The sequence below is a fragment of the Populus euphratica genome, unplaced genomic scaffold (genome assembly GCF_000495115.2).
Source record: "Populus euphratica unplaced genomic scaffold, PopEup_1.0 scaffold2.1, whole genome shotgun sequence".
In the NCBI taxonomy this organism is placed as follows: domain Eukaryota; kingdom Viridiplantae; phylum Streptophyta; class Magnoliopsida; order Malpighiales; family Salicaceae; genus Populus; species Populus euphratica.
The window spans coordinates 7,596,879-7,610,351 of NW_011499846.1; the positions used below are offsets into that span (position 1 = coordinate 7,596,879).

Consider the following 13,473-nt stretch of genomic DNA (forward strand, 5'->3'; position numbering starts at 1 on the left):
GATAAGCAAGTAAAATCTTGGCTATTTCATATTCTTATAAGAAATACATGTTTTTATCTGAACTTTAATTTTATTATATAAATCTCAAATTTTTTATCATCATACTATATCCCTTGAGTACTTGTTAGGACAATAATGTGTACATAGAAAAACTTAAACAGTAAAAACACAAAAGACAACTAGCTAGCTAACATGCTAAAAGAGATCCCGGGGGATCAAAGGGCCAGAAATGTTTGGACAACAAAAGCAGCAGGACATGGAGAAGCAGGTCAAAACCACAACACACCAGTTAGGGCAGAGAAGAACAAAATAAAACCAGTACTTAATGAAAAGACTGATGCAGTAACATCATTTGATCAAATGAAGAAATCTAGTCAGACCAGGAAGTTTGCAGTAGGTACGAATGCTAATGTACAAGCTTTAACAAAAAAAAAAAAAAAAAATCGGTGCAAAGCATCAATTCTAATTCCATAACAGGTGCAATGCTCCTCTGTCAAGATTACCAGACACAGGTACTTGGTCTCAGCTTACACCAGCATCATGGAAATGAAACAACCTGCAAGAAAAAACCAAAAACTACCACACTCCATAGGCAGAGGATGGATGTTACTGGTTAGCAAAAAAAAAAAGCCACCACAGCCACTGTTTGGTGCTTCAACGAGTCACTCTCCAAGCACCATCATGCACAACAGGACCGGGTTCAAACCAAGGGAAAAACCAGCAGGGAAACCGTGACTCGCTCCAAGGAAATCCACGCACATGCAACAAGGGCTTATGAAAGATCAGCATAGGAAACCCAAAACTAGAGCTGAACCAAATAGCAAAGCAAACAGCCGAAGCATGACTCTCACAAGCAGCAAACATAGAAAATCAGGTAAAGCGTCGGAATCAAGAACTGAAATAAGAATAGGCCACAAACAAGACTCTAGGAGAACCAATTAGAAATTAAATAAACCAAACAGCAAATGATGAGCAGAAGCATTCACAATTAGAGAAAAATAAAGTTATAATGCAAAATCATCTACCTTTTCAAATCCTGTGCTAAACTATCACAAACTGCATTGCTTTCACGCATATTTTCTACTAGGTAAGGATAACAAGGAATTAAGCATGCATCAAATGTATTTTTCTAGCATTATGCAAGCACTGAGCTTCATGTAAATATGTTTCTTATGCATTATTTTTATTGAAAAACAGCGAAGCCAATGGAAGAAATGCAAATAAAGTAGTTTTATACGAGGGTCGATGCAGCAAAGAAGCAGCTTCAGGAGTTTATATTCGCTCTATGTGGCTGTGAATTAGAGGCCCAAGCATGTTCTTCGCTTGCTGTCATTTTGGAAAATGTGGAGTCTGGACGGTTGCATCATTTATTAACACCTGGTACTTTTAAGTTTGTTGTTCTTTTAATGTTTTCATAAGATTGTAGTTTGGCATCTTATTTTGTTATGTAATTCTAGGTAAAGATCTTCCAGACATCCTTCCAATTCTTAAACATTTTAAGAGTGCCTTTGATTGGGTAGAAGCCAACAATTCTGGACGTAAAATACCTCATGAAAGTGTCGATGTGGAGTATGATTCTGCTTGTGAAAGAGTTAAAGAGGTTGAATCTAGTTTGGCTAGACACCTGAAGGAACAACAGAAATTACTAGGGGACACATCAGTAAGATCCTGTCCTTAAATATTAGTCTTCTCTTAATTTGTTTCAGTAAATAACATGTTCTCTCATTACATGACCTATTTTACAGATTACTTATGTCACAGTTGGAAAAGAGGCATACCTGTTGGAAAAGAGGCATACCTGTTAGAAGTTCCTGAACATCTGCGTGGTAGTATTCCTCAAGATTATGAGCTGCGTTCATCCAAAAAGGTAAGTGATGCATATTGAGTGTTTGGTTTATGACACTTTCTTGAAAAAATAGCAAGTGTTTGGCCAATTAATGAATGTGACAGGTGTAACATCATCTAATTTGTTGATTCTATTGTTAAAAACATTTGAAAAGTCATCACCATCTGTCATGTGGTGATGCAAATACTGTTGTGGTAGAATGCATTAACAAACTTTGTGAACACATACGCAAACATAAGCAAATGAACTGTGTTTCTTGCTTTTTTAGCTTCCTTAAGAATGTGCTTGTCATTGTGCCAAGGAATTGCAACAAAAGAACTTGGAATTTAAGTCGTTTATACTGCTTTTGCCTAATTTTTATCATGGTCATGTGAAATATTTAAAGAAAAAAGCTTGTAAACATGGTTTATAATATAAATAGATAGGGTCAGTATCAGCTAGCATGCCCATAAAAGCTGGCAGGTTCCAAATATGTGATTAGGTGTCAGAGTGTGAATGAGAATGATGGTGTATGCATGGATAACAACGACCTGATTTTACATTTATTTATTACAAACTACAGTCTATGTTAACTGGGTTCCTTTTTTGTCGGACAAGGAAACATTGTGGCTGGGATCTTAACTTTGGCTATAGCAAATAGCTTACTGGTCTTAAGAAATTTGGTTTTCCTTGTCGCTATCTTGTTTGAATTCTTTTTCTACATGCTGCCTGGGACATGCAGGGCTTCTACAGGTATTGGACTCCAAGTATTAAGAAGTTCTTAGGAGAGCTCTCACAGGTTGAATGTGAAAAGGAGTCGGCCTTGAAGAGCATTTTGCAGAGGTTGATTGTGTGTTTTTGCAAGTACCATGACAAGTGGAGACAATTAGTTTCTGCAACTGCAGGTCTGTGCACCAACTTTATTCACGTAGAATAGGATCTTGATTTTCAGGTAGAATAGGATCTTGATTATGAATATGCATCTCTCTCTACACTACAGCATGTCTTTAGAAAGCTAACAAGAGCAAATTGTATTTCAAGTAGAATCCAAATTTTCTCTCTTTCAAAAACGCAGGCGCTCCCACTCCTTTGTGGGACGGAACTATTGTCATGGTATGATTTCAGTTCTTTTTTCTCGACTGAAACTGGTCACTCATGATGCAGGACTGGATGTTTTGATCAGTCTGGCAATTGCTAGTGACTTTTATGAAGGACCTGCATATTGTCCAACCATCGCAGGTTCATCATTGTCAGGTGAAGTGCCATGCCTTTCTGAAAAAAAATTAGGACACCCTGTTCTTAGGAGCGACTCTTTGGGAAAGGGTGCATTTGTCCCAAATGACATTAGTATTGGGGCTTCTGGTTGTGCCAGCTTTATCCTTCTCACTGGTCCTAACATGGGTGGAAAATCTACTCTTCTTCGGCAAGTTTGTTTGGCTGTGATTCTGGCCCAGGTAAATTATCTACCTTCAAAATATATGTTTTGCCTAGCAACCATCCACATTCTCCATCTTTGATTTTTTTTTCCACAGATTGGAGCCGATGTCCCTGCTGAAAGGTTTGAGTTGTCTCCTGTTGACCGCATCTTTGTCAGAATGGGTGCAAAAGATCATATTTTGGCAGGCTAGAGTACATTTTTGACGGAGCTTTCAGAAACTGCATTGATGCTGGTGAGTTTTCTTGGTAATTTTGAAGCATTTCATTTAAGAGAAAGGGTCATGGTCCCTGTGACTGTCCCAGTTTATAGATGTGGCCGAATCGATGATGTATTGGAGGATGTTCGTGATTGTGAGTAAAGTGCCAATGTTAATGCAGCTTTTCCAGTGAAATTGAAATAACATCATAGAAATTAAATTAAAAAAAATATGAAACTCATTTTTCAACTAGGTTAATATTAAATATCCAGATTGTTAGGAAATCAAGTAAAGCGCTGGAATCAAGAACTGAAACAAGAAAAGACAAAAAACAAGGCTCTATATGAACCAATTAGAAATTAAATAAACCAAACAACAAATGATGAGCAGAGGCATTCACGATTAAAGAAAATAAATCCATATTACAAAATCATCTACCCTTTCAACTCCCGTGCTAAACTATCACAAACTGCATTGCATTCACGGGGAGTATTGTTATCTTACTTAAAATATTCTTATTGAAAAATCTCAACCATTGGACTTATAAGGTCCATTCATTCAATGCATGAAATTTTTAGAACTGCTTTTGAAAAGGATATACGGTAAGGTTAGTATTACTTCTAGGATAAATTAGTACAAGGATTCATTTTACATGCATACATGCATTATTCTAATGAGTAGAAGCAGTACAAAATTACAATGTAGATACATTAAAGGGATTAAAGATGCATTTTTTTTTGTTGAATGTTTCTCATGGTCTCTTCCAGTTGTTCCATGTTGATTTTTTTATTCACTCTGCCATCTGTTCCAGCCTCCTCCATCTTCTTACCTTCACCTCCTGAGTTATCTGCTGAGAATGTTAAGATAGGGATGTGAACGGCATAAAACTTCTCCTCTTTTCTTATCTGTCTTGTTGCTTCACACCCATCCATTTTTGGCATCTGTTGAATACAAGATATTATAACATGGTTAACGTAAACTTCATCATAAGATAAAAATTAGTTGCATGAACCAAGTTTAAGTAGCATAGGTGCTCTCATAGTTGTTTGTTCTAAGAAAATAAAAGATAAGTAGGCATTTTTAGGAACGAAAACAATTGATAACAACATGAAAGGAATGAGATTCATATTCTCTACCTCGCAGTCCATTAATATGTAGTCATAAGGAAGCACAATAGAGTGGTTGTATTCCCTTTGGTTGTGCAGACCCATGCGAACTAGTTGAAAAGCTTCATCTCCATTTTCACAAACCTCAACAGTTGCACCATGCCCTTTAAGAATGTGCCTGGTCACTCTGCGGGATATTTCATTATCATCAGCGATTAAGAATTTCAACCCTCTTAAGGATTTGCCTTTGCTTAGATTACCACGCGCTTCTTGGATCTCTGATGATGATCTAACTGGAAGCTTTTTGGTTGGAGACTGTCTTGATTTAGATCTAACATGAGAATGATCTGGATCTTCTAATAAAAAATTCTTCCTGTTTTTTTCCTTTTTCAAGCTGCCTTCTGCTTGTGAATCCACTTGTTGAAATGAGTTTTCACAAGTTAATGGAATCTTTAACTTTGTTTTTTGTGAATGTGTTGATGAAGATGAACCAGGATCTTTAAGAGCATTTGTTGCTTGGATTGTACTTCCTCTTTTTGATCTCGAAATAAGTTCATGACCCCCGAATTCAGGTAGAAGTCGTATCACTTGATACAAGCGAGAACCATGAAACGGTTTCAACAAAATGTCATCCCTTGGGTCGATCAAATCCTGTTCAAAGCCTCTCAAATTGATACTTCGTGAAGTTGGTTTATCTAGCCAAACAACCTTGCAGCAACTGCTATGAAGGTCTCTTTTAAATTCAGCAACGACTCTACAAAGTTCCTGAAATGGTCCAGCACCAGCATCAATCACAAGCAATACAAAGCCTGGTGCACCTCTAAGATTACTACTTCTACTTGCGGATGGTTTTTGATCTATCCCGTCCATGGAACTTAAAGGCACATCCTTCAATGATCTAGAGTTAAAATGGTCACTTCTTGAGCCCAAATCAGATTTTCCTGAAGAACTATGTGGAGAAACATTTTGCCTGGCTTTTATTCTCTTTAGAGTAGAGTGAAGATGCTCCCATTCCTTAACAGATGATACTTTTATCCCCAAACCCTCTATGTATTTTTGTGAACTTCTTAGCCGCTCTCCATTTTGAATCAAGAGAACAACATGGGATCCTTCAGTCTTGGGACTAGAACTAAGTATAGACAGCCTAGGACTAGGGGTGCGAATCACTAGGCCTGGAGAAGAAGTTCGAATAGTCAGCTGCGAATAGTTTTGTTCATCATCGGGTATTAAATCCCCTTCAATCTCAACTTTAGCATTTTTGTTATATGTTGAAGGTATCTCGCATATGTCAAGGAAAACATTGAACTTGAAGCAAGTTCCCTTCTCGTCATTCTCTTTATTCACAATTCCTATTTCTCCTCCCATTAAACGCACCTGGTGAAAATTATTTAACAAAGGTTCATCAAAGTAATATAATCAAAAGTAAAAATAAGAAGGGAAAATGTTTTGAGGATTTAAACACGCTTTAGTGCTTAATGTGCTATAAAAAACTACTAGTTAATTTGTGAAAAAGTTGAGCACGTACCAAAGATTGAACGATGCCAAGTCCTAAGCCAGTTCCTCCTTGTCCAAGAGCTGTTTCTTTGACTTGAACAAAATTCTCAAACACTGATTTTTGCTTTTCTCTTGGAATTCCTTTACCTGTATCGTTCACCTCAAATACAAATTCCATAGAGCTTTGTTTTGGCTTCATTGCATTAAATTCTTTTTTGTTCTTGGAAAAAAAGCATGAAAAACATCTCCACAAACCATTCTGATTGGAAGCAATTATCTTGTTCTCTAAACTGGGTTTTTGAGTCCATGCTCGGACTGATACGTGTCCCTCAAATGTAAACTTAACAGCATTGCTAAGTAAATTGCACAGGACTTGCTTTAGTTTTCCCCTGTCGCCTTTCACTCGAGAATGTTTGAGAATGGAACCATCATAGGGGTCCAGCACCACATCTACACCCTTTTTCATGCCCACGGGATGATACAAATCAACTGCATCTTCAAGAAGCTTGGCTAAATCAAACTCTTCTTCTTGGAGTTGCATTTTGCCTGCTTCAATTTTGCTGGTATCAAGAATAGAATTCAACAAACCTGTACAGGTGAGCAATTTAAATTATTAAAGAGAAGATTCTATACAAAAAGCTATAATTCTAATATGCTAAAAAGATTAGTCCATGAGCCTACCTACAAGGTCATTTGTGCAACTATCCATTTGTCGTAAATTTGTGTCTAACTCGGAACCTGCACGCACTTCTGCATAGCATATCTCTATCAAACCAGTAATGCCTGCTAAAGCCGCTCGAATGTCATGGCTAGCACTAGCAAATGCAAGACTCTTATTCATACTCTTTCTTTCTGCTTGTTGTGTTGCTTCCATTTGCTTTATTAGTGCTGAACACAAGTGCATTTCCCTTTTTGCAGACCTAACCACTAGCAATATGAAACTAACAATCGAAACAAAAATCGCAGCAATCATTATTATGAATAGAATGAGGGATATTTTGGTGCTCCTGTTAACACTGCTTGTTAGTCCATTGTATGGGAAAGCCAATGCATATACCTGCAATCCAAATTCCCATAAATTGTATGAATTCAGAAAGCAGTTATCTATAAATTTCAAATTAATCTATGAGTCAATCTTGCATGAATGATTTTAAGTGACAACCACATATAAAAGGCTAGAATTTTATGAGCTCTAAATGAAAACACAGCAATATACCACAACAAAGTATGGAAAGTGACCAGAAAGTAACTCGTGAATTTCGGAGATTCATTGTTAAGATGCATACTTTCAAGAATGATACATACCGATTGCACTCCCACAATTTCAATCTGGGAGCAGGAAACTCTATACTTTGCTTCCCCAAGGTACACCACTGAATCTTCTAGCTTGCCATTATTCGGCATGCATGAAACATTTCCAACGTGATGAATTTGATCACCATTCAGTTTTGTCATGTATAAAGAAACTGAATTTTTCTTTATCACAGTTTGAGCGTTAGGCAGTCCTCCTACAAGAACTTTTCCGGATTGGGTAGCCAAGTACAAGCTCCCACCATAAAGTTCTACGTCGTTGAAGAAACTAGTTAATGCTTTAGCCGAAAACCCTAAAGAGAGGACTCCTTGTCCATTTAAGCTAGCTGTGTTAAGGAATAGAGGATCTTGAGTACTGTTCCATCCACTCTCAAATGAGGCATACCCTTGACTACTATTTAATGCTTGCTCAATCCAGCTTGCATTCGTTTTAATGAAAGGAAAGGATTTAACTGCATCTCCATATAATCTTCCTGTGTCTGAATCTACAGGTTGTCTATACCATGAAAAGTTCCTCACATTTGAAGCTGTAGAGTTGGAGTATATAGCAAACGTTTGGTTGCCTTCATAATAGTATGAGAAGAAAAGACCTCCCAATCCAATATATGAAATTTGCGATATGAAAGGAATTATTGAAAATGCTTGAAACAACAAAGGAGCTACCTGCAGACAAGAGGAGAACGAAAAAAACTCAACTGAGCCCTTTTAATAGTAAATTACCCCTCTTTATATAACATATTATTATTACAAATACTTGTAAGTTCTAAAGTATATTAATTGAGTATGGACACAAACCTTATTCTCAACATCATATGAAGAGAGTGTGCTTCCATTGATGGAGGAACTAATAACTCTTGCTAAATTTATTGCAGATGAGTTTATGGGGTGCAATAATTTAGCTATGTTCTCAATTTCAGACAACAATCCAGATTGAACAACATGGGCATTGAAATCCATCTGCTTCTTCATCTGTTTGATCATATTATACCACCATGGTACCACTACACAAGGGAGTAGCAAAACTCCAATTGCCTGCATTTAAGTTTGTACAAACCTTGAGTGCAATTCCGAATGCAGTGGAATAAATGAAAAGGAGCATAATAATTGTTAAAGAAATATTAGATGAAAACCCACTTTAAAATAGGTGATTATCATCGAAGAAATTAAATATTTTTATCAGTATATTTCAGGCACGCAGTGATATACAAGCTACATTGAAAATCAAACAAATAGTAAAATAATTTCGCATGCAAGTACGTAGTTTTATTAAAATGAACGAGTGCAATACCAGAATAATGAAGATGAGGACAGGCCTTGACGCTATCAATGAGCTGAGCTTCATTGGATTTTGTAGATGTAATTAAACAAGGTCGAAATGAACTCTCTGCATCCATGAAAACCATAGAGAATCAAATCAATAATATTGCCACTTAATTAGGTTAAATATCGTTATTCATAATTAGAAGAATATATATATTTTTCATAAATGACTGTATGTAAGAGGATTTAAATCATATGTGGTTGATATTCAAATATACATGGTAATTAACGTTTCTAGTTTCTACTTCCATTCTTATCAAATTATTTTGCTTCTAAATCCTCCTTTTCGATGAAGAAAAAAACAGGAAAAAAATTTCACTCTTAACTGTGTTGTAATGCTAAAATTGTTTTTTAAAGCATTTTTATTATTGAATATATTAAAATAAAAAAAAAATTATATTAATATATCAAAACGATATAAAAAATAAAAAAATAATTTAAAAAATATATATTTTTTAAACACAAAAATAAATATAATATTGACTAATGATACTGTGATGTTAATGAAGTATTTTTCTTTTTTTCCATCGACAGAGAAGGGGATTGTTCTTAGGGATTGTTCTTACTTATTTTAGAGGCTATTGCCCAGTATAAATCATGTTTTGTGATTTGAATATTGAATGAAATGATTTGGTGAGTAAATTGCTAGGTTTAATTTTCTTTAAAATTACTAATTAATATGACTGATTATATAAAGCAGAGTAAAACTTTGCAGGCACGAACTAATTAATGATCAAGTGGAACATTTTTGCAGCACGTTTGTACGTACTTGTGTGAGGATTCTCCCATACATTTTACTGTGAACGGCCACTTCAACAGTACAAGAACAGAAAATTCTTAATTATTTGGACACTTTAAATAGCTGACATGAAAAAGCCCGACAATTATTGAGAGAAAAATTTAAATCATCAGTCGTTACCTGAACCTCTGTTACTCTATGTATTCAATATTCTTTCGTGTATAAGTGTGTCTTTACGCATTATATTAATTTTTATTGTTATAGTTTGAAAAAATTAATAGGTTTAATAAAAGTTATAAATTATATTTTTTATAATTAATATTTTAAAATATACTTTTCAGTAAAATTTAAATTAAATTATAGCATGTATTTATTAGCTAAACAATAGTCGGTGCAAAAAATCAGTTGCATAAAATTATTTGCTATATATTGCCGTTAGCCAGAAAAAGAAAAGAAAAACCAACTTTTTAAAAAGAGCTCTAATTATCTTATGTACACTATTCATCTTATACCGAAATATATATATATATATATATCTATATATATATATATATATATATCTGTGTGTGTGTGTCCCCAAACACTTTTATTATAATTTGGCATGACAATTTACACACATATTGTACTGATAATTAAAGAAATTCAAGTGATTAATAACAAACATGCATGTTTTTAATTAAGACAAAAAACCGGTATATGCTTGAATATTTTTTTTTAATGTTTTCTTTCTCATTCTACTGCGATCCAAACAAAAGAAAAGGGATAACCATGTTTTTTTTTTTTTAACCCTATAGGAACAAATCTCTCTAGAAATAAACTTTGAGTATTCTTTTAGGAATAACTTCGAATATTATTCTTAAAAACTAATGAAAAAATCTTTGAATAATATTTTTCTCCATATAAATATAAATAAACATGGTTTTCTAAAGTAAGAAATCATCAATAAAAATAATTAGTTAAAGAAGAATATCTACATGCTTCAAATAGTGTTATAAGATATCAACTATCCTTGATTCTCAGTCTTCTACAAACATATATAGACGATTCAGTCGTTAAATATATTTATTTTTATATGATATGGAGGGACATAGAAGATCGACTACGTACTATCACACGCATGGATGAAAAAACACAAGGAAAAAAAACGTAGAGAAAGATATTAGTTTTGAGAGAGAAAAAGGAGAGAACCTGCTTTGACTGCGCCGCAAAAGAGGGGATAAAAACGGACACAAAGTTCTATGCCTAACTCTAACTCTGTCTCAATGTCTTCCTCGTTTGAAGCAGAAGACCTCACTCTCTGTCTGCGCTTTTTCTTCTTCTTCTAAATATGTTGTTTTAGCTCTTTAAGGTAGGAACATGTCTATCAAGGAAGATTGGGCACTTATGTAGAGAAATATTGAGCAATATTTGGTGTATATTGAAAGTTGAAATACTCTTCTAGGTTTTTTTTGTCCATATATTTATAAGGAAAAGTTTGTTTTTCAAAAAAGGAAAATACTGGGTAAGTAATGGGAATTTTGATAATTTTGGCCGCCAAGGACTGATCATTCAGTCAAGCAACTGATTGAAATAAACAGATTTAAGCTATATATGGCAAGGTAATTATCGTTCTGTTGACAAATTTTAGGATTGAAGCATCACGTTGGCTCCATGCAACAACCATCTCTGCATGAATTGATTTGAAAAAAACGAAATATATATACACACACACAAAATAATTAACTTGTAATTTATTTTTGTTTTTTCTAGTTCATGGGAGAACTATATACAAGCTCCAGGGGAATTGATTAAAATAATTAACTTATAATTTATTTTTGTTTTTTCTAGTCCATGGGAGAACTATATACAAGCTCCAGGGGTTACTTTCTGCAATACTAGGGGTACTGACCCCATTAATTTCTTTTCCTTTTGTTTTCCTTTCTCGGCACTATTGATTTCTCTATATATAGTTAAGACATTTAATTAAGGAGAATGAGAGAATCAAGCAGTATTGCTACCAGCATGGCAGCAAATTGTATGGAGTAAAAAATTTTTAAAAAAGAAAATTTTAAAAGCACATTGTATTGCTTAAAATCTTTGGAGATCTTGGTGTATTTAGAAAATCAGAAAACAAGCCCTTCTTGGCCTGAAAGAAATTAATATGAGAAGGCTTAAAAAATATTGGAGGGGGGTGGGGGGTGCAGGTTTATAGACAAAGTTGATGATGTATTTTTATGTGCAAAAAAATATAATTCTATAATTCTGTAACAAAGCTAAATTCATATCAATTAAAAAGTATACTGATGGCCTAAATTCAATTTACTTAAGACCACACTAAAATATTATATTTTAAAAAAAAACCCGATACCTCTTTTCTATTTTTCGTACAACTTTACTTTTGAAAAGATAATTTTTTTAGTAAAAAACAAAAAAATTATTAAATATAATCATTAATTTATCATGTCTTTAAATTAACGGTAAGTTCGTTAATCCAAGTTTGGAGTCACGAATGAACTTATTATTATATATATCTTATTATTCTATCTTTAGATTAACGGTAAGTTCGTTAATCCTAAAAGTTTAAAGTGATCGGATAAACTTATTATTATTATTATTATTATATATATTATTTTATTAATTTCTCCTCGTGTTATCATGAAAATAAATTATTTGTTTTAGTAATTTCGTTAATGCTAAGAGTTTGGAGTGATCGATTGAGCTCCTTATTATACATATTTTATTATTCTATCAATTTATATCATGTGTTATCATGATAATAAATAATTTGTTTTAGTAAGTTCGTTAATCTTAAAAGTTCGGAGTGATCGATTCAACTCGTTATTATACATATCTTAGTATTCTATAAGTTTATATCATATGTTGTCATGAAAATAAATTATTTGTTTTGGTATATACTGCATCAAGAGAAATAGTTATTTTTTTAAATAATAATTTTTTGATGATATAGATGCATGTTGTAATGGATAATAACTCATAAGTTATCAAATAAATATTTTTTTTAAATCAGAAAGCTAAATATTATTTTTTTAATTAACATGATAGATTAGATTAGCATATCTTAACTAAATTTCAATTATTTATTTATAAGAAAGAGACAAAGTTGATAATGTATTTTTGTGTGCAGAAAAATATAATTCTGTAATAAAGCTAAATTTATATCAATTAAAAAGTATACTGATGGCCTAAATTCAATTTACTTAGGACCATACTAAAATATTATATTTAAAAAAAAAACCTGATATCTCTTTTCTATTTTTCGTACAACTTTACTTGTGAAAAGATAATTTTTTGAGTAAAAAATAAAAAATTATTAAATATAATCATTAATTTATCGTGTCTTTAAATTAACGGTAATTTCGTTAATCCTAAAAGTTTGGAGTCACGAATGAATTCATTATTATATATATCTTATTATTCTATTTTTAGATTAACGATAAGTTAACTTCCTAAAAGTTCAAAGTGATTGGATAAATTTATTATTATTATTATTATTATTATTATTATTATTATTATTATTATTATTATTATTATTATATTTTATCAATTTCTCCCCCTCTTATTATGAAAATAAATTATTTATTTTAGTAAGTTTGATAATGCTAAAAGTTTGGAGTGATCGATTGAGCTCCTTATTATACATATTTTATTATTCTATCAATTTATATCATGTGTTATCATGATAATAAATAATTTGTTTTAGTAAGTTCGTTAATCTTAAAAGTTCGGAGTGATCGATTCAACTCGTTATTATACATATCTTAGTATTCTATAAGTTTATATCATATGTTGTCATGAAAATAAATTATTTGTTTTGGTATATACTGCATCAAGAGAAATAGTTATTTTTTTAAATAATAATTTTTTGATGATATAGATGCATGTTGTAATGGATAATAACTCATAAGTTATCAAGTAAATATTTTTTTAAATTAAAAAGTTAAATATTTTTTTTTAATTAACATGACTGTTTAGATTGACATATCTTAAATAAATTTCAATTATTTATTTATAAGAAAGATTTATGAACTTGGTGCTCTATTATAT

The 13,473-nt window shown here is 32.7% G+C and overlaps 2 protein-coding genes across 2 annotated transcripts in view; one reads left to right on the forward strand and one right to left on the reverse strand.

Moving 5' to 3' along the window:
• Window positions 1–192: 192 nt before the first annotated feature.
• LOC105138404 (DNA mismatch repair protein MSH6-like) lies at window positions 193–8,335 on the forward strand. The gene is made up of 8 exons (XM_011044461.1): window positions 193–397; window positions 499–512; window positions 1,230–1,380; window positions 1,458–1,660; window positions 2,568–2,730; window positions 2,990–3,279; window positions 3,358–3,495; window positions 8,243–8,335. The coding sequence occupies exons 1-7, from the start codon at window positions 193–195 to the stop codon at window positions 3,451–3,453; spliced, it is 1,122 nt and encodes a 373-aa protein (XP_011042763.1). The 3' UTR covers window positions 3,454–3,495; window positions 8,243–8,335.
• The window catches only part of CKI1 (Signal transduction histidine kinase), a 33,704-nt gene continuing 24,053 nt past the window's right edge, over window positions 3,823–13,473 (reverse strand). The window contains exons 2-8 of the mRNA XM_011043071.1: window positions 8,659–8,718; window positions 8,166–8,402; window positions 7,365–8,033; window positions 6,741–7,116; window positions 6,091–6,647; window positions 4,596–5,939; window positions 3,823–4,400 (exon numbers count right to left, since the gene is read on the reverse strand). Of these exons, the coding sequence (XP_011041373.1) occupies window positions 4,179–4,400; window positions 4,596–5,939; window positions 6,091–6,647; window positions 6,741–7,116; window positions 7,365–8,033; window positions 8,166–8,402; window positions 8,659–8,712 (3,459 nt within the window). The 5' untranslated portion in view covers window positions 8,713–8,718 and the 3' untranslated portion in view covers window positions 3,823–4,178. The remainder of the gene's footprint in view (window positions 4,401–4,595; window positions 5,940–6,090; window positions 6,648–6,740; window positions 7,117–7,364; window positions 8,034–8,165; window positions 8,403–8,658; window positions 8,719–13,473) is intronic.

What these genes read in the sequence shown, in the direction of transcription:
- LOC105138404 (XM_011044461.1), top strand. Translation starts at nt 193, where the DNA reads ATGCTAAAAGAGATCCCGGGGGATCAAAGGGCCAGAAATGTTTGGACA. An exon ending in GCATCATTTATTAACACCTG is followed by an intron (nt 1,381 to 1,457) that starts GTACTTTTAAGT and finishes ATGTAATTCTAG; the next exon opens with GTAAAGATCTTCCAGACATC. An exon ending in ATTAGTTTCTGCAACTGCAG is followed by an intron (nt 2,731 to 2,989) that starts GTCTGTGCACCA and finishes CTCATGATGCAG; the next exon opens with GACTGGATGTTTTGATCAGT.